General features: G+C 33.3%; 1 protein-coding gene across 1 annotated transcript in view; it reads left to right on the top strand.

The window, feature by feature from the left end:
* The first annotated feature begins 1,510 nt into the window (after nt 1-1,510).
* The window catches only part of LOC114331005 (dnaJ homolog subfamily C member 22), an 89,316-nt gene continuing 63,084 nt past the window's right edge, over nt 1,511-27,742 (top strand). The window contains exon 1 of the mRNA XM_028280459.2: nt 1,511-2,010. Coding sequence (XP_028136260.1) covers nt 1,669-2,010 — 342 coding nt within the window. The 5' untranslated portion in view covers nt 1,511-1,668. The remainder of the gene's footprint in view (nt 2,011-27,742) is intronic.

The raw sequence follows: 27,742 nt of genomic DNA, 5'->3' as shown, positions 1-27,742 counted from the left end.
TCGGGTTTATTAATATTAACGCTGTTGGTATGAGAGAGGCTTTGTTCTCAGTATGTCTTATTACATAAATGTAGAGACATCAATTGCCATGTATACGCATGTCTGGTGTTGATCATGAGAAAGCATTTGCTCGAGTTCAGTACACCAAGATGATGCCAATGCTAAAAGAAGCAGAAATTAACTACCAAGATCTGAAAATAATTAGAAACCTTTACTACAATCAAACCGCAAATCTCCGAAATGGAAATCTAAAATCAGAATAGATTTATTTAAAAGTAAAATTGTGGCTTATTCCACGAGCATAAAAAATTACCCGTTAACCAAAATTTTAATTAGTTCTTGGATCATGCTAATAATCTATGATCTTGCTATGCTAAGACCACAGATTAACCTTCGCTGGATCTTTAATACGGCGCGGCGATTGTTACATTCTACCTCTGATTATTTCAGATTGCAAGTGCGCAACTTAGGTTGTTTATACTATTGTATGCAAAGTTCTAAGTTACAGTTCAATATCTATAGGTGTACTATATCACAGACCAACTATACCCAAATCAGAAAGGGAAGAATTGAAAAAGTTAGCGGAAAGTTTCTGAGAACGAAATAATTGTTTTGTAATGACAACAAACTTAAAATTACGTCAAAGGATGATCAAATTTTATATTTGGTGTATGTTGTCTTGGAGCTGACACCTGGATTCTAAAGGCTGTGACGATCAAAAGCTTTCGAGATGTGTTTGCCTTGAATAACGCTCCAAATATCCTGGAGATGGCTATATAGAATCGAATAAAGCAGTGGTAAATAGAGAAAATGATGTTAGTGAATTAGTTAAGGATCGTTTAAACACAGCGATAAATCAAACAACTTATCAAGGTCAATCGAGTTGTTGCAACTTATCATTGTGTGTAAACGGTGCATCGCACAACTTATCAAAGTTGGAGTTGGGTTGAAGGTGGTATCGCATTGAATCGCAGCGTCTAAACAGCGTTTCAACTTGTCATCACAACTAGTTGCTGTGACTTGTCGTTGTGTTTAAACGACGCTTTACAACTATTAAGATAAGCAAGACACCAGACATAAACAAGATATTAGACCTAGTCCATTTTATTGGAGAAAATCAATGCAGAATTCTTCGAAAGGACGTTTTTACAGGAACATTCAGTACCGAACGTACCAAATAACTAATTAGATTAGCTAAAAACCGCGAACTTGTCAAATCGTTAGTGACCTGATATGGTTCCTAAAGAAGAAGAAGAATGAAAGTTAATGTGCTACGTAAGGATAGCATTTAAAATTTGGTGTGAACGTTTCCTTCTGGTTTAATCTTGAATAAAAAATAAAAATAGTAATTTATATTTTTCTGATATTGAGTATGTCCTTTCATTAATTAAATAGGTAGGTAGGTACCACTGATACCCGCAGCCCCGCTTCAAGTTCCGCCATTGTCTCTTCAACAGGTATCTTCTTCGGCTTAACCGTACCTTGATGTGGTACGTGGAGACCTCAAATTTCTTGACTCAGTCAGTGTATTCTCGCGTTCAATGAACTTAGTAAACCCAGTAAAATAATGACAGTTCACCTTTTTCGTCCAAGTAATAAAAAGTAGAAAAAAAATCAATAAGGGATAAATTTTATGTTCAAACTTTTAATTATAAATTCTAACTCATTATGCGATATACCGATAACGAGTGTGGCATTGTTTCTTATCAAGCATTACGTGGTATTGCAAACAAGCTTAGTTCGTATTTAAATATGAGAAACAATGAGGTAAATAGGGCGAAGAAAAGTGTCGTGTGGGCCTACGTGTGTTGGTTTTTCGGTGGAATTTTCGGGCTGCACTTGTTCTATTTGGAGAGGGATGCACATGCCTTTCTGACGTGGAGTACCTTTGGAGGATATGGATTGGGGTGGTTAGCTGATATTACGAAAATCCCGCGATATGTCCGGGATTGTAATGACGATCCCAAGTTTTTGGGAGAACTGGGAGAGAGGATGAGGAGAAACCGGAAGGTATGTATAATTTTTCTTTAAATTAGCGAATTTAAATTATGTGAGTATAAATTTTTTTTACTTAATTTATTTAACGGGATGGGTACCAACTTTCGGCTTAATGCTATTTAGATGGGATTAGTTTTTTTCGAATCCTGAGAAAAATAATAAGTATTTTTAAAAAAATTAAACGCAGAATGAAAGATTACGTTATACCGAGGGCCGAAAGTCCCTGAAAACTTCTATAATGTTTATTTTAATAAGTTACAGGGGTGAAAAACTAAGAGAAAATTTGGTGTGATTTTTAATTTCAAATATCTCGTTCAAAAGAAACTTTTTATTAATTGTAAGGGACTTTCGGCCCTCGGTAATAAAGTAATCTTTCATTCTGCGTTTAAATTTTTCAAAAATACTTATTAGTTTTCTCAGGATTCGAAAAAAAATTTTACATAAAATACATTGAAAATTTTGACAAGCGTCAAAATGTTTCCTCTTAAACTGGAATATTACAAACGGAATATTATTAAATAATATTATTATTTTTATTTGGGTAGGTATATTTTGACAACAAATAGGTTACACGAGTAGATAATTATTATGATAATACCTATACCTACATAATACACGTCGCAACTCTCTTTTGCATATTTCTAGATAAGTTAAAATTTCTGGCATTTTAATAAAGTCATAAATTTAGTAAAACATTTTGCATTTCTTCTTCTGCTACAAAAAAATATATCTCTATTAAAATAAATTTGATAAATTTCCCTAGTATATTTTAATTTTATCTCTAGTAAATTTGACGAACCACGATTTGATCCTTATGTCTTTGAGATTATTGAAATATGAAATTAAGAAGAGTAAAATATGTAAAAAATGTGGGGTTTCTTAGGGAATTTTCCTAGAAAAATTGAATGTTCTTTTGTAAAAAAATCGCCTGTGCTGCGACGATTTTCTCCCTTATGTCATTTGACGAATATATAGAAGAGTACCTATTGATTTTATTTTTAAAATTTTTGGCATAAGAGCATAGGGCCTTGGGTTTAATTGTGACCTAAAAATGCGATGTTAATAGGTCAGTGTCCATGATTTTCTCCTTCATGCCAGTTGAAATTTTGTTATTCTCATGATAATGGACCTGCAAAAAACGGGATACTGGAAGGTCGTGAAAACGAAAAATTTTACCTAGAAAAATAAGGAAAATTCGATGTTCAGGAAAACGCACCTAGGTTCAACTCTAAATTTTCTTTGTTTTTGGTTTTTATATGACATTTTCAGTACACAAAAAGACATAGGTAATATATAAAACCCTGGTTGAACTTCGTATTCAAATCCGACGGGTCTATAACGTCATCAGTAGAATTCATAAACTTTGATAAAATCCTATTGAAGTAGTTTCAAAAATCAAAGTTTGTCTATTAATAAACTAAGAAGACAGACAGAAACATAAAACACGTAATCATTTAAAAACACAGTTCTTTAACCAAACACTTGGCTGAATGACCTCTTTAAGAAACTAGATTGGAACGTAGACATGAATACAAAACGATAGTACTAAAATTATCTGGTTGATGATCTCCAACTACTACTCCTTCCCTCCATTTTGGCTTGCGGTTTTCGGGACCATCATGCTTCTATACTGCGGGAGATGACCAAATTAGATAATAATATCCTTATACAGTAATGGGTGCGCTAATAACCGGCAAAATAACGTAAAAGGCGGAAGACATAATAAGTTGGGAAATAAAAATAGATGAAACTAGTAGCGGTGGGAAATTATCGATAGGAACCTATAAATCTACATTATATAGTTTCCCATCTTTAGACGTATCGGAGCAGCATGACAACTATCACTGTGACAGGAGAATTTTATAAAATCCTGTCACAGACGTCGAAAGGTGGGAAACTATGTAATGTAATGTAAATTTATACACTCCTATAGATAATTTTACACCTCTACACTCTACTAGTTTCGTCTCTTCTTATTTCACAACGATTATGTTTTCCATCTTTTGCGTTATTTTACGGGTTATTAGCGCGCTCATCACTGTATATCCGTCCTTATAAACCCGTAAATAAAACCGATAAAGAGAATCCGCCGGTTTTTAACCGCCCTAATTGATATGTTTGTTCTTCTGGCTGTTGAAGTTATTCTTCGAAATAATCTTCGACAATGCGTAGAATTTTTTTCTACCTACTGACACAGTCTACTGATTTAATGATCCAAGATTTTGACGCATAAATGAATATTACGAAAACAAGGGTGCATGCAAGATTGAGCTTAGTATTTTTTTGTGTTATTCTTATGTTATTTTGGAGAGGTTTGATATAGCAGTTATGCCCATCTGAATAAGTCCTATATAATGTTATTTTTACAATTTCCTTCTTAATTGACGGTATTATGTGGATATATCAGGAAATAAAGATTCTTGTTGTTGTTGTCTCTGTCGATAATCATTCCTTTGTTGTGGATAATATTAATTCTTGTGGGTTACTCACCGATTCTTTCATTTTTTAAGTACCAACGTAAGTTCTTCATTGCGAGCGATAAACACTATGTGGACGGAAAGCGTTGGTTAGACACCCTAGCTCTATACAGGGTGTAACAAAAATACAGGTCATAAATTTAATCACATATTCTGGGACCAAAAATAGTTCGACTGAACCTAACTTCTTCTTCTTAAAGTTCTGCTCCTATCGGAGATTGGAAATCATTCTGGCAATTATAATTTTGTTGGTTATGCGCCGGAATAGTTCAATTGAGCTGCATCCAAACCATTCACGGAGATTGCGTAGCCACGAGATTTTACGTCTTCCTACGCTTCTTCTGCCTTTGATTTTGCCCTGCATTATATTCCTTAATAGTTCGTATTTTTCACCTCTCATGATGTGCCCCAAGTATTCCAATTTCCTGATTTTTATGGAATTTAAAACTTCGCATTCTTTTCCTAGTTGTTCGAGCACTTGTGCGTTTCTATAACACCACATTTCGAATGCTTCCAGGTTTTTAATGTTGGATTGTTTTAGTGTCCATGCCTCAACCCCATACAAAAGGGTGGAGAAAATATAACAACGAAGCATTCTTATCCGGAGCTTTATATTGATATTGCGATTACAGAAAAGTTTCCTCATTCTGTTAAAAATGGATCGTGCAATTTCAATGCGGCATCCTATTTCTTTTGTCTGATCAGTATCTTCTGTGATCCATGCTCCAAGGTATTTGTACGAAGATATTTCCTCAATTTCTGTATTATCCAGTACTAGTCTAACTCTGCTATTTTGTGCTTTTGTAAATACCATGAACTTGGTTTTCTTCAAATTTATTTTTAATCCATAATCGTTGCAATGTATATTTAGTTGTTGAGCAAGGTGTTGTAATTCTTCCAGTGTTCCCGCTAGAAGTACGGTATCGTCAGCCTAACGAACCTAACTTACCTTAGTACAAAAATATGCACATAAAAAAGTTGCAGCCCTTTGAAGTTACCAAATTAAAATCGATTATATCCAATATATCGAAAACTATTATGAGATTTTTTATTGAAAATGGACATGTGGCATTCTTATGACAGCAGCATCGTAAGAAAAAATTATAGTGAAATTTGGACACCCCTTAAAAATTGTATAGGGTTTTGTTCCTTTAAACCCCCCAAACTTTTATGTACGTTCCAATTTAATTATTATTGTAGTACCATTAGTTAAACACAATATTTTAAAAACTTTTTTGCGTCTTGGTACTTTTTCGAAAAGTCAGTTTTTATCGAGATATTTTGAATATTTGTCAAATCCACCACATATTTGTATATGGTTAAGTACGATTATGGAGACTTGGTAATAATATATGAAAATTTACTTATGATTTGCATTTTTAGGTATACTTTGAACCACGTTAAAAAGAAGCCACATCTCGATAAAAGGTGCCTTATAGAAAAAATACAAAGAGGCAAAAAAGTTTTAAAAATACTGTGTTTAACCATTGATTATAAATATTCCTCAGGTATTATGTAGTTATTAATCAATGGTTTAACTAATGGTACCGCAGTAATACTTTAATTCGAACATACACAAACATTTGGGGGGTTTAAAGGCACAAAACTCCCATAAATGTTTTATGCAAACATATTAAAAGAAGAAGCCGCATCTCGATAAAAACTGCCTTATCGAAAAATACTAAGAGGCAAAAAAGTTTTGAAAATTTTGAATCTAACTAATGGTACCACAATAATGGGGTTTAAGGGAATCAAACCCCTTAAAATTTTTAGGGGGTGCACAAATTTCACAATAATTTTTCTTCAAGATGTTCCTGCCATAAGAAAGCCACATGTCCATTTTCAATAAAAATCTCTAATAGTTTTCGATATATAGGATAAAATCGGTTTTCATTTTGTAACTTCAAAGGGCTGTAACTTTTTTATGTGCATATTTGTACTAAGGTAAGTTAGGTTAATTCGAACTAATTTTGCTCCCAGAATATGTACTTTAATTTATGACCTGTTTTTTTGTTACACCCTGTATATTAAAATGACTTATTTATTCATCTAAAATCAATCTCATCATGCACATTCATTCGTTTTTTTTTTCTAATATGTCCATTTTGCCAGATTCCAAATAATATAATATACTAATAATTTATTTTGTTCAAATCGAGCCTAATATTAAATAAAATATTTATTAATATAACTTCCCTACCACCGAATAATTTAGGAATTTTAATTTAGAAAAAAAAATATTATTTTCTTCTCAGCCTTTTATCGTCCATTTTTGGACATAGGCCTCTCCCAACTCATTCAATCGATCTCTGATCCTGAGCAACATAGACCAGGGCATTTAGCACTAAAAACACCTGAATAAATAAATTTTTAAATACAGCACCTAGAGACTTGCAGTTTTTTGCATTATGTTCAGGATGACGTCAGGAAAAAAGTCTACTATTCAAAAATGGGTGGAAATGCATAATTGCAGTGCATAAAGTGCATCCAAAATTGCATAAATATAAAAATAAAGTCAAAATCAGTATACTAAGGAACAAAATTTATTATTTGGGGGGGTTTTTGGGGTCACTGAATACGATTACGCAATCAGAACTAATCCCCGGATCACCTGGTGCCCAAGGTCACGGCAAGAGACGTCATCTTCTGAAGTTTCGATGGTTTTCGGCAATAAATCGATGCTAACGTATTACTCACGGGTTTTAGGAGTCGCTAAATACGAATATGATATTAGAATTGACCTCCAGTGTACCTACTGGTGCCCAGGGTCGCTACTAAGGCACGTCATCTTCTGGAGTTTCGAGGGATATCGGCACTAAATTGATGTAACTGGACCACTCGGGGGGTTTTTGAGGTGGTTAAACACAAAGATGCCATCACGACAGACCTTAGGATCACCTGGTGCCCAAGGCCACTGTAAGGGACGTCATCTTCTGGAGTCTCGAGGGCTTTCAAATTGATGTAAAGGGATCACTTACGGATTTTTGACGTCGCTAAACACGAATATGCCATCAACACCGACTCCCTGTGCACCTGGAGCCCAAGCTCACTGCAAGGGGCGTCCTCTTCTGGAGTTTGAAAGATTTCAGCATTAAATTGATAAAAATGGATTACTCGGGAGTTCTTGAGTCGTTAAACACGAAAATGCCATCAGAACAGACCTCTCGATCACCTGGTACCCAAGGTCACTGCAAGGGACGTCACCTTCTGGAGTTTCTAGGGCTTTCGGTATTAAATTGATGCAAATGGATTACTTACGTGTTTTTGGAGTTACTAAACACGAATATGATATCAGAATTGAACTCCGGAGTATCTGGTGACCAGGATCGCTACTAGAGCACGTCATCTGGAGTTTCGAGGGTTTTCGGCATAAAATGGATGCAAATGGATTACTCGGGGGGTTTTTGAGGTCTCTAAACACGAATATGCCATTAGAACAGACCCAGGGAGCACCTGGTGCCCAGGGTCACTGCAAGGGACGTCATCTTCTGGAGTTTCGAGAAATTTCGGCATTAAATTGATGCAAATGGATTACTGAGAGGTTCTTGAGTTCGCTCCCCCGAGTTTCGGGAGTTTTCGGTACTAAATTGATGAAAAATGAATTACTTTTTGGTTTTGGGGTTGTTGCACAGGAATGTGACTTACATGAGGAATTCTGGAGTATCTTGTGATTACGGTAATCACTAATAACGTCAACGCATAGTAACACTCATATAAAAAATAGATTAAAATCTTAGAATTTAGTACCAAAATTGTTCTAAGCTCCATAAGATGATGTACCTTAGGCACCAGGTGTGTCGGCGTATTTGTCTTCAGCAATCCCAAAAACCTATCAGTAATCCGTTTGAATCTATTTAATGCCAAAAACCCTCAAAACTCCAGAGGATAACGTGCCTTAGGTCCAGGTACTCCGGTGTCTCTTTTGATGGCGTATTTGTGTTTAGCAACCCCAAAAACCCGTGAGTAACCTATTTGCATCGATTGAGTACCTAAAACTTTCGAAATTCCAGAAGATGACGTGTCTTCAGCACCATGTCGTCCGGGGTTTGTTCTGATAAGGTATTCGTGTTCAGCATCCCCAAAAACCTATAAGTAATCTGTTTGCATCAATATAATACCGAAAACCTCGCCTAGCGGATGACGCCCTTTGCAGTGACCCTGCGGGCACCAGGTTTTACGATGGTCTGTTTTGATGGCATGTTAGTGTTTGCCGACCTCAAAAACCCCCGAGTAATTTATTTTCATCAATTTAATGCCGAATTTCTTTAAACTTCAGAAGATGACGTCCCTTGTAGTGACCTTAGGCACCAGGTGCAAAGGGGGTCTGTTCTGATGGCATATTCGTGTTAAACCACCTCAAAAACACCCCGAATAGTCCAGTTGCATCAATTTAGTGCCGAAATTCCTCGCAACTCCAGAAGATGACGTGCCTTAGTAGCTACTATGGGCACCAGATACTCCGGAGATCAATTCTGATGGTGAGTAATCCGTTTAAATCGATTTAATGCTGAAAACCATCGAAACTCCAGAAGATGACGTCTCTTGCATTGATCTCGGGCATCAGGTGATCCGGGGATCAGTTCTGATTGCGTAATCGTATTCAGTGACCCCAAAAACCCCCCAAATAATAAATTTTGTTCCTTAGTATACTGATTTTGACTTTATTTTTATATTTATGCAATTTTGGATGCATTTTATGCACTTTACAGTGCAATTATGCATTTCCACCCATTTTTGAATAGTAGACTTTTTTCCTGACGTCATCCTGAACATAATGCAAAAAACTGCAAGTCTCTAGGTGCTGTATTTAAAAATTTATTTATTTTGTGCTAAATGCCCTCGTCTAACATATTTCTGGTTTAATCCGGCTATTCTAGAATCTGAGGTGGTTTAACTTGTTGCCATTAACTTTAATTCCATATTTTGGCCAATTTGTAGTTTTGGCGATATTACATCCCCTTGTCTGATAATTTTGTTTAATAATTATTTTAGAGGATGCAAATATAATTTTACTACTAATATTAATATTCTGCTTTAAGAAATGTGTTTTGTGAGGTTACTGTTTTTAACATTATCTACTTTTTTCATTGTCGTCGATCAGCAATTATTTTCTATATCTATTTTATACCTTTTTCTTACTCTTTTACATATTTTTTGTCTAAACCGCTCCTATTGCATTATCTGGATTGTTTCATAATTTCTGCAATAAGTGCAGTCATTAAAGGTTTTCACCTCTTATTTTGTTAAACCTCCATCGATTTGCATGAAAATTGGTGACTAGTTAGAGCATACCTCAAGAAATAAAACTGATTTGGTTCCAACTTGCACTTTTACCCTGGTGGTGAATACCACCCCTTCCCGCGGGTGAAAACAATTTTATTAAAAATAACCCCACAAATCGATAGAGGGACAAATTTTAAGTAAAATTTGTTATATCATGTTATTAAAATAAATTAATATAAATTACTTTTTGAGTTATTAAGGATCAAAGATTTGTCTATTAGAGTATAATGCGTGAAGTTACGGATGATAAAAGAACATATCAATTAATTGTATGTTAGTAAAATATTATTTTTATATTATTTCGATATTTAATTGAATTTTTTCTATCAATATAACTGAATATGTCCAGAAACTGGGGGTGTCCAATAATGGGTACATTTGACATATTCGAATACACTTTTGCTAAATTTATAATATCGAAATAATATAAATATAATATTTTAGTAACATACGTTTAATTAATATGTTCTTTTTATCATCCGTAACTTCACACATATGCTCTTAAACAGACAAATCTTTGATCTTTAATAACTCAAAAAGTATTGATTTATTTTAATAACATGGTATAAAAAATTTTACTTATAATTTGTCCCTCTATCGATTTGTTGGTTTTTTTTAATAAAATAGTTTTCACCCCCGAGAAGGGGTGGTATCCACCCCCAGGGGAAAAGTGCAAGTTGGTACCAAATCATTTTTATTTCTTGGGGTATGCTCTAACTAGTCACCAATTTTCATGCAAATCGATGGAGGTTTAACAAAATAGGAGGTGAAAACCTTTAAAGACTACACTAACTTTACCCTTTCATCCCTTATTGCTACTTCCTGTATTCACTGAGGTATCAGCCTGAAAGGGGTAATAATTATCAATATACAATAGACACATTTCACATGCCAAACTCCATATTACTTATGACGATGATTTTTCGGCTCTAGCTTTTAGACTAAAATCTAATCTTAATTTGCATTTGAATTTGCATTTGAAATATTGGGTTGGTTTTAAAATCCTTCAAATCTAATCTTAATTTGCATTTGAAATATTGGGTTGGTTTCAAAATCCTCCAAATTTGACATATTGGGTTGGTTTCAAAATCCAGCAAATCCAATAATACCCATAAGCTTAACTTTCATACCAAAACAGTTTTTTTAATTTCTCAACATTTGACCTCAGTGGATTTGTCGGGTTTTGAAACTAGACGACTCATGTAATGAGCGAGAAAAAAAAAAGTAAGATTTTTCAAATGATTAAAAACTTGCCGGCTAATATTTTTTTAAAAAAGTGTGTTCGTCAAAATCAGTGTTTGTAATGTCCATAGTTTTAAATATTTTATAAAATTTCAACCCTTTTGAAAAAATACCAATAAACTTCATAAATGGAATTAAGAATACCCAGACAAAAACAGCTATATCACAGAAAGAAGCACATAAAAAAATCAACCAGTATATCTGATATCCTACAGGCGTAAAATAGTTTGATACAATTTTCAAAAGAAAAAACACACACAAATAGTAAGATTCCCAACCTGACAACTGAGTGCAGAAGGCCCTTAAGGAGATGATGATATTAAATACATCTAAACATGTTAACTTGCAACCCCCTTTTAACTGATATCTTATCGTTTTGTTTTCAACAACAAACAATACAACCTTTTTTGGCCTAAGGATGGGACCCCACTATTTAACATAAATAAACAAACAAAATTGTGAGTATTTGTTTTGTTCAGTTCAATGATGGATTCAGACAAGGAAGGTATCGTTCTACTTCTTTTATTACGGCGTCATCGAAGTAAACATCGTCATGTACGACGATCACTATGAATGCATCCAATGTATGATAAAATGTAAATGTAAATAGAGAAACTATTGCTTACGAGATTTATTCTATTCGATAAGGCTACCTTCTTTAAAATCAGGAACAAATAATTCCAAGATCTAATCGCACGCTTTTCCTTTCAATGCCCTATAACTATACCCTCCGGTTCTTGTATCCCATATAGCCGGTCTGTTTCTAATCAAAATCCATTTTACGTATTAACCGTGCAAACTCTCGTCAATTATCTGAGGCAGCTACAAAAGCGGTCCGTCTGAATAGGTTTTGCGACTAGTGGACGCCACTAGCAGTATAGTTAGTGTGACCAACTCCAATTCAGTCGAATCCGGGACAAGGCTGAAAAAAATACCTGAAATCCGGGACTTTTCAATGAAAATCGGGCCATTTTTTTTTCAGAACACGATAATTAAAATACAGAATTACAGAAACGAAAAAAAGTCCACCGTCCACCGATATAAAATGCATGCGTTTTGGATGTGGTATTAATAATAATAAGAAGAATATACGTTTATTCAAATCAATATTTATTACAATAATTTACAATTTCGGTTTACTTACACTAAAATAAACGTAAAAAAGTCTTAAAAGCGTAAACATGCTTGTTGACTTAATCTGTCTAATATTGACAAGTTTATGTTTATTGTTTTTTTACAAATCATTATTTTATTTTACAGTTTCTAATCTAATTTCTATGTTTTTTATCTAGTATAATTTAAATTTATTAAATTGTTACATAACTCCCTGTTTTCTTTTACCCAAGCAGTAACTAATTTTTTATACAAACAAAAATTTTTGATATTTTTAAAATTTATGGGCAATTGATTGTATATTCCTGGAGCAAAATATTTAATTGAACGTTGCGTGATTGTTTTTGTTTTTTATGAGAAAACTTTTTGTTATGTATTAGAATTAAACTCTAGAAATTGTCGACTTTTTTTCGTCCCACCAATTCAATTTGATGTGAATTAGAAGAATAACGTATTCAAAATATCAAAATAGAATTTTACCAAAACGTTGAAAATTCGGATGGCCCGAAAGCCTTGTCCGGGACGCCGGGACACGACTTCGTAATTTGGGCCATGTCCCGGATTTTTCGGGCTAGTTGGTCACACTAAGTATAGTCCAAGGCGCATCTGTTTTGAGATGGACGTTGAGAGGTGACTCAAATTTTTTGGCAGAAATTGCTTAAAAATAACTCAAATAATAATATTTGAGTTATCCTCCCACTCAAAATGGTCCGGAACATTGTTTAAATAATCAAAATGTCAAAATATGAAGGAAAAATTCGATTTTTTTATTGTTTTTTTTGATTATCACTTTAAAACTATTCATTTCTGAGAAAAGTTGTACTGACATAAAAGTTGCGAAATTTAAATTTTCTACAATATAGAATTGGTTAAAAATTTAAAAAATAGTCACCTTTGCTGCAAAATTGCAATAATTGGGAAAAAAACCATACAAAAACAAGTATTCGCATTTTACGTTTTTCAACCATTTATGCTACACTTAGGACCTTCATATTTTACCCAGAAAAACTTTATGATATAGTAAAACAACACTGTAAATTTCATTAAGGTCGGTTTAACAGATTTTGCAAAATAAATTTTGCAATCTAGCTTTTTTTTGCTTATTGAAGTGTACTGTACCTTTCATTTGCAATTTGCAAAATTAAAATCGATTAATTACCACGGCGTCAGGAAATTTTTTAAATAAACAATAATTTTTGGTGCCACGCGCAGGACAGCGGTGTTCGATTCACACTAGTTGATTTCCACCAAAATTTCTTCCAATCTTTACCTAATATATTATTTTCTTACTCTATATTTTGTTGTATTTTAATATTTTAATTCCACAAAAATCAAACTAATTTTATTATTGTTTGTGAAATATTGTTTAAACAATTGCATATGTTTAAAAATAATAAACTTTTATTCTCTAAGTAAAAATATATGAACAAAGAAAGTTTTTGCTAAAAAAGTGTTATTTTAAAGGATAGAGTATGTGTTTTTATTGTGCAATAAACAAATTTATTTATTTATATCGAAATGTAATAAAAATTAAAATGTATCAATCATCATCAAAGGTCATTGGAATGCCCAATCAGAGCAAACTATCCGCTGTCCTGCGCGTAGCACCAAAAATTAATGTTTATTTAAAAAAATCCTGACGCCGTGGTAGTTAATCGATTTTAATTTTGCAAATTGCAAATGAAAGCTACAGTACACTTCTATACGCAAAAAATTTTTTAACTTGCTACCTATCTGCTTTATTTTCAGTCCTGTAACATTTTGAAAAAATGAATTTTTTATGCGAAAGCTGGATTGCAAAATTTATTTTGCAAATTCTATTGAACCGATTTTAATTAAATTTACAGTATTGTTTTACTGTATCATAGAGTTTTTCTGGGTGAAATATGAAGGTCCTAAGTCTAGCATAAATGGTTGTAAAACGTAAAATGCGAATACTTGTTTTTGTAAGGTTTTTTCGCAATTACATATTGCTATTTTGCAACAAGGGTGACTATTTTTTAAATTGTTAACCAATTCTATATTGTAGGAAATTTAATTACGCAACTTTTATGTCAGCACAACTTTTCTCGGAAATGAATACTTTTAAAGTTATAATCAAAAAACGAAGAAAAAAAAAATAGAATTTTTCCTTTATTTTTGGACATTTTGATTATTTAAACAATGTTCCGGACCTTTTTGAGAGGGAGGATAACTCAAATATTATTTGAGTTATTTTCAAGCAGTTTCTGCAAAAAAATTTGACGTCACCTCTCAACGTCCAAATGTACTAATATTTTTACAGATGCGTCCTGGTCTAGTAAGGATCGACGACTGTGGCTAGCGCCAGTCGCTCGTCTGGGGTGGAACGTCCACTCCACATAAGAACCCACGGCCAATCCTCGGAAGCTGCTTTGTGGGTCCACAGAGTGGATCCACAGCATGATACTATGACAAGACTCCTGTCATAGTACTCCTGTCATAGCAAGATACTCCTGTCATAGTATCATGGATCCACAGAGTGGTTCGTCTGTTTTTGCCTTGAATGAGTAAAAGAAAATTAAATTATTAAAATAATTTTTGTTACCATGTAACAAAAATAAAATTTACTATGAAAGGAAGTATCCATTTTTTTACAAATGTGGTCTACAGGTAGGTAATCTAACCTCTGAGATGAACCACAGATTCTTTTATTAAAAACAATTAAAGGTTAAAATATTGAACACAATGTGTCCAATGTTTGTTCTTGTAGTAATTGCTTATGATTTCTCGTGTTCGGCCAAAACTTGTCCAATATTTTAACCTTTAATTATTGTTTTTAATAAAAAATTTTGTGGTTCGTCTTAGAGTGAGTACTTCATTAAAACAAAATTTGTTTAATTTGTATTTTGAGAAGATTTCCGAAGTAGTGATCGAAATATCAAAATAAACTTACATATTTTAAAGAAAAATTGTGGCTTATTTCAAGTAATAATAGTAAATCTATTTTTTAGATTTAATAGTTATTTATGATATAAGTGTTAAAAGTACACGTTTAAGGCACGCATGTGAAAGTTTGCAGAATGAGCGAAGCGAGTTCTGCAATTCACATGAGTGCCTTAAAAATGTACTTTTTAACACGCATATCATACAATATTTTTTCTACAAACGTAATTACAGGACAGTATCTACAAAAACTTTTACTTGAACTTGACTGACATTCCATTTTTATATTTTTTTGACATTACCTACATCAAAATTGCCTATACGGTCAATACGAACTGCAGTGCCTTAAAAATTTTGAAGCACTAGTGCCTTAAAGCAGTGGTTTCCAACCTTTTTCCGATGATCGCCCCCTTAGACATGTTTCGTCAGTTATGAATACTACAATCGCCCCCCCCCCTCTCAAATTAAATTGAAACAAATATGTAATCAGTACAAATAGACAGGCCGAAAATGGCGGGTTCGTTGGGAAAAATATTCCCATGAGATTTTTTTGCATAATCATATTTGTGAGACATCCCAGAATAAGGTTCAAGAAGTCGCCAACGTGAAAAGTGGTCCAAATTTTTTTAACAATTTTTTTTAATCAAATTGCAAAAATCAATATTTTTGGCCCGGGCAATTTTTTTTAGGTTTTTTGGACCATTCTAGACAAAAAAGGGCTCTTATAATTCTTCTTTAAAGTTGATCTTTTTCGAGTTTAGCAATTTAAAATTTGAAAAAACGCGAAAATTGCAATTTTTAAGACTTAATAACTCGGTTAAAAGTTATTATTATGAAAGTCAGAAAGTGACTAAAACAAAGTTTAGAGCCCCCACTACATGATCCTGAAGAAATCTGTGTCATTAATTTATTACTATGCTGTTATTTTTAATTAATAACAATGAGCGGTTAGATCGTATTGACGCGGCTGTAAAAATGTGAGTGCGAGTAAGATGCACAATTGGACTGCCGGAATGACATCTCTCTCGCACTCAGCATTGACGGCCGCCTAACACGTGCATGGCGCTCATTATTATTATTTAAAAATAATAACTTAGTAATAAAATAATGACAAAAATTTCTTCAGGATCCTGTAGGGAGGGTTTTAAACTTTGATTTAGTCATTTTTTGACTTTCAGAATAATAACTTTTAACCTAGTTGTTAAGCCTTAAAAATCGCCATTGTTCGTTTTTTTTTCAATTTTAAATTGCTTATAACTCGAAAACAATCAACTTTAGAGAAAAATTATAAAGAACTTTTTTGTCCAGAATAGTCCAAAAAAACTAAAAAAAATTTCTCCGGGCCAAAAATATTGATTTTTACAACTTGATTAAAAAAACTGTTAAAAAAAATTTGGACCACTTTTCACGTGGGCGACTTCTTGAACGTTATTCTGGGATGTCTCACGAATGTGATTATGGAAAAAAATCTTATGGGAATATTTTTTCCAACGAACCCGCCGTTTTCGTCTTGTCTAAAAAGGTACGTATCCATATTTATTTATTTTTATATTTCGTAAAATGATAAATGATTATATGTAATGGCTTCCTTGGGCCTGGTGTCTCTAACATAATTTCTTTATGTGTGGCTTAATGTTGGTTAATAGCAACCTCAAATCCCCTCTTCAAATTATGTCCAGCCTATTTCTTTGTTTGTTTTTCAATATGCATATAGAACCAAAACCTTTCTCCACTAAATATATTGTGGGGAATGCTGATAATCGTAACTTGATTGCGTTCCACAAGATTGGATACACTTCTTTTATCTGCGGTCAAAATCTTTCATAGCAACACTCCTGAATCAGACTTTCAATTTCAACATCATGTTTCAAATCAATCAAGCTTTCTTGAAGATAAGGACATGCCGTTGAAACTTCCACGCTAAAAGGATTGATAAACCAAGTTGGCACTTTCAGATTAGTCAAATCTTGGAATCGGGGCTGCAGATTTCTTTCAATATTTGAAGGTGGAGGCAATATGTTTGAAGATCCTCAGAATCACCACAACCACAAGAGGATTTCTTGTTGGGGAATTTGGTCAGATCTCTTCTCCGCATATTTTGTTCAAAAATAGATAGTTTGTCACTGAATACTCCGACTACTCCCTTCGCTTTGGCCATATTTATGTTCTTCCCTTGTAGTTGCAGGACAGTTAATTATTCGCATAGTACAGTTAAAATGATTACACTATAACTATTACGCAAGAGAAATTGAACGTTTTTTCTACTTTTAAGGGCAAAAAAGCAAATTAATTAGCGAATCGAATTAAAAATAATTTTTCACATCAAATTTTAGTAGGGGAGGAAAGTATGCTAAATTTGCAGTTACTCGAGCGTTATGGAAAACTATTGGGTTGTGAAGAGTAGATCCTAAAACCAAAAAAAGTTGAGTTAAGTTTTTCATAAGTGGGGGACTTTCCATTTTTTAATTTAATTTTTCATTTCCAACAATCGTTTTTCCGATTATAGCGCCATCTATCGATAATTCGAAAAAAGTTACTTATTTTTACGTAAGAAATCCAAATCTGCAATAAAAATATGAGGGCTCCAATTTAATATTTTAACGTAACTTACCACCCCACCTCCATGGGGAGTCGAGTCCTGTACTATGCGAATAATTATGGTGTCATTCGATAGATTTTTCAAAAATATTGAATACCTGCATTTTTCAGCTTTTCGATCTGATGTTCATTTCGCGAAATATTGCGAGGTTCGTATTTAAAATCTTAAATTTAGACCCACGCCTATCCGTAGGGGGTCGTGTTTGGTATGATTCGATAGATTATTGAAAAATATTGAACACGTATTTTTTAAAGAAAAAGAAAATAATCGTTTTCGTTTTGATTCAATTCGAGTCTCTTGCCATCCTCTGACACGGTGTTTCTGGATCTCTATCCTTTATCAAAGAGGCTATTGCAAGTAGACTGAATTGAATCAACTCGAGACGAAGAAGAACTGCATCTATTAAAATATCTGCAGTATATTGTGGTTAAACTGTCCTCTAACGGGGAATGACAAAATAAATAAAATAAATTTCGACCAAGAGTCAGGATTCTGTTAACCGAGATACTATAGTATCAAGCGGCGCCGCTAGGAGGAGCTTCTCCAACAATGCGTCTCAGAATACTTTAAGAACACTTGGTCATTTTGTACTCTAAACCGAGTAAAGCATGAAAAAGAAAAAGAAAATAATCGTTTTCGTTTTGATTCAATTCGAGTCTCTTGCCATCCTCTGACACGGTGTTTCTGGATCTCTATCCTTTATCAAAGAGGCTATTGCAAGTAGACTGAATTGAATCAACTCGAGACGAAGAAGAAAACGACTATTTCAACTTGAATCAAAACGAAAACGATTATTTTCTTTTTCTTTTTCATGCTTTACTCGGTTTAGAGTACAAAATGACCAAGTGTTCTAAAAGTATTCTGAGACGCATTGTTGGAGAAGCTCCTCCTAGCGGCGCCGCTTGATACTATAGTATCTCGGTTAACAGAATCCTGACTCTTGGTCGAAATTTATTTTATTTATTTTGTCATTCCCCGTTAGAGGACAGTCTAACCACAATATACTGCAGATATTTTAATAGATGCAGTTCTTCTTCGTCTCGAGTTGATTCAATTCAGTCTACTTGCAATAGCCTCTTTGATAAAGGATAGAGATCCAGAAACACCGTGTCAGAGGATGGCAAGAGACACGAATTGAATCAAAACGAAAACGATTATTTTCTTTTTCTTTTTCATGCTTCACTCGGTTTAGAGTACAAAATGACCAAGTGTTCTTAAAGTATTCTGAGACGCATTGTTGGAGAAGCTCCTCCTAGCGGCGCCGCTTGATACTATAGTATCTCGGTTAACAGAATCCTGACTCTTGGTCGAAATTTATTTTATTTATTACGTATTTTTTAGTTTTCCGATCTGACGTTTATTTCGCGAAATATTCCCTTTTTCTTTGTGAAACTTTGTGACTCGTCCATTTCGTTACACCCCGCTCAAATCGTTAGATTTTTTAAATATACACTGTTTTGCATGTACTTAACTTACCTTATCTTAATCTGAAGATTTCGAGTTTTTCTAAGCGCCGGACTCCACTTGTGATTTTCTAGTCGCGCGATTGTTTTGTCGCTAAGATTGAATACATTGTTTCAAATACAAGTCAATCCACGATTATTTAGTCGCAAATGGATTGACTTGTATTTGAAACAATGTGTTCAATATTCGCGACAAAAAAATCGCGCGACTACAAATCGCAAGTGGAGTCCGGCGCTTAGGATAGATTTTTTTTCAGACCCTTCGACCCGGACCTTTTTCGTACCTTTTTTCTGAACGAACTCCCCTGTATGAAGGGCCAATATATTTATGGTAGAGGTACATTTACAGGGTACAGCGTTTTCCCCCTGCGATTTTCTGACGCGCTCGAGTAACTCAAAAATCCCCTCTTGGGCTCCCCTACCATTTGAAACATTATTTGGTTAAAACATCTCAGTTTTTTGGTAAATATATATTTTAATTTGTCTGGATTCAATTATGGTTCTGTCGATTTCTGAGAAGACTTAGTATTTACACAATGTCGCCAAACTGAATTTTGTTATAATCGGTTTAAATTTTCTAGTCCTAGTCCATTTGCGAGGCGACTATACCTATCGAATTAAATTGTGTCATGATTCATAGCCCTCTGTTACTAGACGAGATGCTTGTGTTATTATTACCATATTACCTGCACGGGTATACATATTCATTTTTTATTATCCTATGGATATCCAATCGGAAGTATGGTATTTTTTTCTCAACTACCTACCTATTTCTCGTTTCCCGGATTCTAAACGCCCCCTTATCGCCCCCTTTTCTCTATCGCCCCCCATATCGCCCCTTTCGCTCTGTCGCCCCCCTGAAAATCTTAAATCGTCCACCGGAGGGCGATTGCCCCCCGGTTGGGAATCACTGCCTTAAAGTAGCATTTTTAACGCTCGTATGGAGTGCTAAAAATTGCATTTTTAACACAGTTGTAGAAAAAATATTATTTGAACACAATTTTAAAACCTTATTCGTCATTAAAGTAAATATACGTACCTATTATTTGTTCTTGTCTTAAATCTTATAACTTTTTTGCAATAAGTACTAAACAAACTATGTAGGTACATACATTATTGGAGTTCAAGGTTGGCAGAGGCGTACGAGATTTTGTTTAGAGAATTATTTTTTTTTTCGGTATGGATAACTAGGTCAAACGGAGTTACTCGTATTTTTATCATTACAAAAGCAAATTTTAAACACCACAAAAATATCTTTTTTTGTTTGCGTCTTATTTAAATTGTTGATTTTTTTTACTTTTGTATAAATTAATTTAAACATAATAATTAGACAACTACTATTATACGGAAACTACTTATGAAATAAACTTTTGAATTGCTTTTTCAAATTAAATAACAATATGGCACAGATCAACCTCATTGGAATATACCGAAGACTTCTTCGTTTTCTTCTTTTAAAACAATTCTGCTTGCTCATTGGCGAACTGATACCTCTATGGAAGGTTGTCACTCCATCTTTTGAGCGGAGGTCTGATACTCTTTCTGCCGATTGGTGATTTACCTCTTGCTATTTTGACCACACGGGTTTCTCCCATTCTGCTTATGTGGTTATTCCATAATTTTTTTAATGTTGTTCTGAAGCTATTTTCTTGTGGCATTTTTACAATTTTAACTATTTAGAATGGGAAATAAGCCACAATATTATTAAAAAATGATTTTTTCGTACTTCCGGGCCTAAAGTGACAACTTCACTCCCTTGTGACAGGTACTAAAGTGTCACATTTAATCCCTCCGGGATTAAATATTGACGAAACTCCCGGAACGATTAAATCACAAACAAACGAATTTAAGGGATATTTTATTGAAAAATATAATTAATTAGAATGGTAATTAACGTTAATATTCAAATTAATATTGTGACAGTTCGTCATATTGACCAGTCTTTCCTGGGTTAATGCAGCAGGTAACTGACGAGTAACAGATAGGTCCTTTTCATATTGAACTGGTGTTTGTTTCGAAGATCCTGCGGAAACAGGAAGCGAGAATGAGGACTGTGGCATAACTATAGTGGACGAATCGGCGACTTGACCAAATATTTTATCTGAAATTTTTTGTTTATTTTTAATAGACGATTCAATATATCCCTCGGCCACGTTGGAGGATTTCCATCCTCCATGTCTCTTCAGCACGTCTATTGTTGCTCCCGAATCAGCTAACAAAGACGCAGATGTGCGTCTAAAACAATGTCCCGTATAAGACGTCGCATTTTCTAATTTCAAGAAAGCTGCTATTTGCCGTGGAATTGTACCAAACATGTTTTTTCCTACTACTCGCGTAGTACATTCTTTGTTGATGTATTGAACAAAAAATTTTGAATGAGTTGTCCCTGTCTTTCGCAATGCCACATATTTCCGAAATATCGCCACAAAACTGATGGCACTGTTTTCTGAATTTTTGATCACAAAATTTCGGTCAATTTTATTTTTGGTGTTTCTAATCGCAATTAGGAAGGAATCGCCCAAATCTCTCACATCGTCGATTTCTAAATCAACCAACTCTTTTCCACGACAAGCTCCCGCAACGCCCAAAATAAGTGCAACCTACAAAAAAATTGATTTCTTAAAATTTCTGAATATAAACAAATTTCCAAATTTACCTTAAGCATTAAATATTTATCATCCGGAGCCTCCCGTAAGAACTGATCTACCTGCTCAGACGTGAGAATTCTTGACTTCTTTGGCTTAAATCCCTCATTTCTTCTCTTCAAAAAAGCTAATAATTTTGGAAATTTACTTATATCAATATCTTCTCTAATGTTAATAACCGATTTCAGCATTGAGTAATGTGCCCAGAGAGTTGAGGCACAAACCGCTTTTGATTTATCATCGAAGTAGACTAACAGCGCATTTTCAGTAGGTTGTCTCACATTTTTTAAGCGGCACCACTTTTTAAAAGCATCGTACTGCTGCTCGTATAGTTTTCTAGATTTCGGTGGTAACAATTCTTCACCTACTTCGGCTGCTCTTTTATCAATATCAGATACACCTTCTTCACTCATGATACCAATAATTATCAATAACAATGTTTCTTTACAATGACACTAGTAATGACAATGTTTCTAAATTATAACTGTCACAACGCAATGTTACTATGGTAACTTATTTTAAAGACAGTTTATTAAATGAGTTGAAGAGAGAAAAAACTGATTGAAATTATTGAAATAATTAATAAAATCATACCGGAAGTACGAAAAGTATCGTATATACCTTGCGACTGAAGTACATTTAATCCTTCAGGTAAATTATGGCCCTCCCTGCGGTCGGGCCATAAACTTTACCTTCAGGATTAAATGTACTACTTCAGTCCCGCGGTATATAATGTACTATTATTAACGTTTCGACGCCCAAATCGGGTGCCGTTGTCAAAATACAAAATACTATTAATATAAACAAAAATGTTGTTGCTTAGTAAAAAAATTCTTCTAATAATTTATTTAATTTGACTCATTTATATCGGCAATTCAGATACATATGATACATTTTAAAGTAGAAGACTTTAAAATGATATTGCCAATATTTATGAGTTGCGTTCCTGGGACGACTTTACTGAAAGATAGTTCATTCGATTACATGAAATCAACCCCAACTCAAGAATATCCGTCACAAAAAAATCATAGCATGTGATCTGTCTTTAAAAAGACAACCACATGCAACGGTGACATTAAAATTCTCGCGTTAGAGATCTCATAGTAAATCACGAGGGAAAACCAGGAAAAACCTCGTGATACTATCCCGACATCGTAAGTATTTGGTCTTACATTTAATTTACTCTCAAAATTAATACCAAATTCTGACTTTACTATAATTTTGTTTAAATTATAAATAATATCAATAATACATGGGTATATAAGTAATACTAAAATATAAAATATGTACTAACTCGACTATTGATTTACTAATTGTGGTATTTTCTTTCTATTGACTTCCTCTTTCAGTATGGGTATCCACATCCTACTGCATTCCACCGAGATTTTTTCCACACTCATTCCATAGAGTTCAGTGGAGAGATTCAAGTATAGTCCTGAAAGAAACAGATAGTAAAAAGAGAAAAATCAAAGAAGCGGCTCTAATTATGCTAAACGAAACCAATTGTGTCGCAAATTCCTCGGTGGAATGCAGTAGGATGTGGATACCCATACTGAAAGAGGAAGTCAATAGAAAGAAAATACCACAATTAGTAAGTCAATAGTCGAGTTAGTACATATTTTATATTTTAGTATTACTTATATACCCATGTATTATTGATATTATTTATAATTTAAACAAAATTATAGTAAAGTCAGAATTTGGTATTAATTTTGAGAGTAAATTAAATGTAAGACCAAATACTTACGATGTCGGGATAGTATCACGAGGTTTTTCCTGGTTTTCCCTCGTGATTTACTATGAGATCTCTAACGCGAGAATTTTAATGTCACCGTTGCATGTGGTTGTCTTTTTAAAGACAGATCACATGCTATGATTTTTTTGTGACGGATATTCTTGAGTTGGGGTTGATTTCATGTAATCGAATGAACTATCTTTCAGTAAAGTCGTCCCAGGAACGCAACTCATAAATATTGGCAATATCATTTTAAAGTCTTCTACTTTAAAATGTATCATATGTATCTGAATTGCCGATATAAATGAGTCAAATTAAATAAATTATTAGAAGAATTTTTTTACTAAGCAACAACATTTTTGTTTATATTAATAGTATTTTGTATTTTGACAACGGCACCCGATTTGGGCGTCGAAACGTTAATAAAAATCATTTTTTAATAATATTGTGGCTTATTTCCCATTCTAAATAGTTAAAATCATAATTTTTTTGATTAAGTGTCAATTCGTTTATACACTGTACGTTACATTTTCTTCTACGCTCTTCAGTCCTCTTTCGATTTCTCAGCGTATTTCCTGTAATTATTCTCAGTAATAAAAAATAAAGGTTTCAATCTGGTAGGATGTAGAATGACATTTTTGGATGCTGTTTTATGTGCTATTAGATTGATAACTTAGTTTTTTGATAGCAGTTGCCGCTAGGGCATCCCTGCCATTTCGTTCGTTGCAATCCGTGACTGCACGCCGGGGTTTGTCCTAGTTGGGTCAGAGAGAGCAGCATATGTGCCTCCTGATGAGAGACTAATAAATTTCGAAACCGGTAGAGGTGCTTGCTGCACTCTCTGATTGAACGGGAATAATGATGCGGCTGTAGTTTCGTATTGCAACGAAATTGAAAATGGTTATTCATTCTTGATTCTCAGTAATCTTATTTTCAGTAGTTCATGTGTTATGGCTGTGTCGGGTCTTGTTTCTGATACATATGTCATAATGGGTCTTACACTGGCTTTATAAATTCTTGACCTTCATCTCAGTGTTAATAGGTCGGTTAGGCCTTTTAGTGTCACTAAGACATCCTGCCAGTCTATTTGCTTTTTATACTTGATTTCTCACCTTTTGTCCAGGTCTCCATTAGCCAACACATAATCGTCACTCTTTCCTTTGGAAGTTTTCTGCCTTATGGTGGTTGTTGGGGTAATTTACCCCATATGTGGGGTTGATTATCAGGAATAGACTTAAATGCCCATAACTTGTTTATTCATTTACCTACTTAATATAACAAAAAGTGCACTCAGCTGATAATGATGTTGACTCGTTACTTCAATTAGATTTAATAATTATTAATTATTCATCTCGTGCTATTTTTATACAGGGTGGGGCATTAGTGTGACAAAGTCCAATTACTCGCTTGTCATAAGAGATACAAAAAAAAAGTTATTTAGGTAAAAGTTGGAGCACGGATAGGACCATAATTTAAAAATATTTTCAGATATACAGGGTCACCCATATTAACAGGGTGATACAAACTTATGTTTTTTTATATGGAACACCCTGTATATTTTTACATTTTTGGATTCTCCTCGATGTCTTCTTTCTCAAAATATAGGGTTTTGTAATATTATACGAGGTAGTTTAAAAGATAATTACGTTTTATTGTTAATTTCGTAGCAATATTCACACCCTGTAGAATTGTAGTGATTTCACATCAAAGTTTCTATTTATGGTCAAACGATTTTTAACATAGTCTACTATTGTTAAACATTAATAATAGAGCGAAAAGTTTAATATTAATATACAGGGTTGGTCAAAACTCGGAATGAGTATTTTCTGAGTTTTCTTAAATGGAACACCCTGTATTTTAGTATTGTAATGAAATGATATTTCATGGTACTTTCTTATTTTTTAAGCATTTGCAATACCTAAGTGCTTTAATTGTTGAGTTATTCGTGATTCTTTAAGCCAAACATTAATTGCAAAAAAAATTACGTGAAATTTTATTAGGTGGCTGTGCAAATATTCAATCAAAAATAATTTTTCAAAAAAAGTGGTTAATGATGCGGCTGTAGTTTCGCGTTGCAACGAAATTGAAAATGGTTATTCATTTTTGAATTATGTTAATGTTTATATTACTGATTAGAGAATTGAATTACCTTTCAAATGAGCTAGCACACGCCCCCTATTCTCATTTAAAAAATCATCGATTACGACATCACGCCCAGACGGATGACGTCACAGTATGCTATATAATATGCCAAAAAATTATAATTAAAAAAAAATAAAAATCGATTTGTTTAGGAATTTATTTCCAAAATCGCTCATTCACGAAAAAATGAATTAATTCAATTTAGCTTTGCTACACTGTATATTTAACTACACAAATAACAAAGTAAGTAATAAAGTCCCACGTATACAATAAACCAACAAAAGCATAAGTAAAAGTCACTTAAATCATATTCGATTTAATCAGTATTTTATTATATGATACAGTAATAACATTTTAGATAAAAGTTGTATTTTAAATAAATATAAACTTGGGAATCGATTATTATTTATTATATCTGCCAAATTGCCAAATCCAAATTAAAAATTCAATTTCCTTTAACCTTCCGATGACCAACCTTTTTTTCTTACACGGATGCCTAACAATTTTTACAGAATGGATCGATTTGCTTGAAAATTTGAGAATATCTAAGTAGTGGATAGTCCAAGGATCAAAATCTATACGATGCCGCAAGGCCCTTTTACCATGGGGTGGTTGCCACCCCATTTGGGGGTGCAAATTTTGTATTATATTTTGACCGCCGAAGTTGGTAAAAACATTGATTATAAGTAAAATACGGACTATAAGCATGCCAGAAAGGTCAAAATCAGCACTTATATGAGGAAAAAATGTGGCAATTTTCACCCCCATCTCGGGGGTGAAAATTTTTTTATTATATTTTGATCACAAAAGTTGATGAAAACATTAATACTAAGCAAAAAACGTTCTATACATTTTTTTGACAAAATTAATAGTTTTCGATTTATTCGCTATCGAAAGTGTTAGTTTTATATCTAAAAAATCAATATTTTTCAATGGTATACTCATTTACGATTCACTCATTTTTTGCTATAAAAGAAATTTTTTTCAAACCCAGTTCTTGGGAATTAAATAACCTACAATTTCATATCTAAACATTTTTTCGTATCTCAGATGCTAATATTTCTATTCAGAAGAAAATGGCATTTTTTCCAAACTACAAAAATTCGTTATTGGCTTTAAACTTCAGTTTTTTAAAAACTAATTATTCTAAGCCAGTCAAACTTCTAGAATATATTAATAGATAATAAATAAAGAAGAATAAATAAGGCCAATGGCTAAAAACACTGCTAACTTTCATTATTATGCTTCCAATTGGATTTCTCCTTTTTTTTTTTCAAAAAATTTATTGATTTTTTGACCGTAACTTTTTTATTTTTTTCTTAGAAAGGTTGGTAAAAAAGAATTTTGTAGGTTTTTACAAGATCTATAAGGTTATTAATGTTAAATCCTTTTATAGTCCTTAGTCACAAAAAGAGGTGACATTGAAAGGGTTGGTAAAGGTGGTTTTTGCATGTTATTACAAGTTTTAATTCTCAATAGCTCACCTAATTTTTGCCGTAAAAAAATTTTTTGCAAATCATAGTCTTGGGAATTAAATAAGCTATAATTTTTTATTTAAATATTTTTTCGTATCTCTGACGCTAATCTTTCTATTGTGAAAAAAGGGCATTTTTTACCAAACTACAAAACTCGTTATTCACTTTTAACTCCATTTTTTTAAAAACTAATTATTTTAAGCCGATCAAACTTCTAGAACCTATTACTGATACATAATTAAAGCAGACTAAATCAGGTCAATGACTAATTTTAATTAGGGTGTTAATTAAAGGGGAGTTTCCGATCACTTTTTGCTAAAAATAATAGGGACTGACTCGACTGATATTTTTTTCATTTTGTCACTTAATTTTTGAGCTAGAGACTTTTTTTTATTTCTGGAGATAGATATTGTTAAATACTTTAAGTCAGTTTCAACAAATTATCCTCGAAAATGCATAGTTTTCCCGTCTTTTGAGTTTGAAACTAGAAATATATAGCATTTGACGAAGAAGAGCTAACATATAATAAAGTATAGCTCGATTATTATTGGCCATAAAGAATATTAAAAAAACGGTTTTGTTTATTTTTTTTAAAAGGTACATTTTTGTTGGTAAAGTTGTTTTGATAAAACGAAAACTTTTTGAAATATTAGCAGAAAACTGATT

This window comes from Diabrotica virgifera, chromosome 7, assembly GCF_917563875.1.
Source record: "Diabrotica virgifera virgifera chromosome 7, PGI_DIABVI_V3a".
Taxonomy (NCBI): Eukaryota; Metazoa; Arthropoda; class Insecta; order Coleoptera; family Chrysomelidae; genus Diabrotica; species Diabrotica virgifera.
Note: the sequence above shows the minus strand (reverse complement) of the source record. Positions and strands in the feature narration are given on the sequence as shown.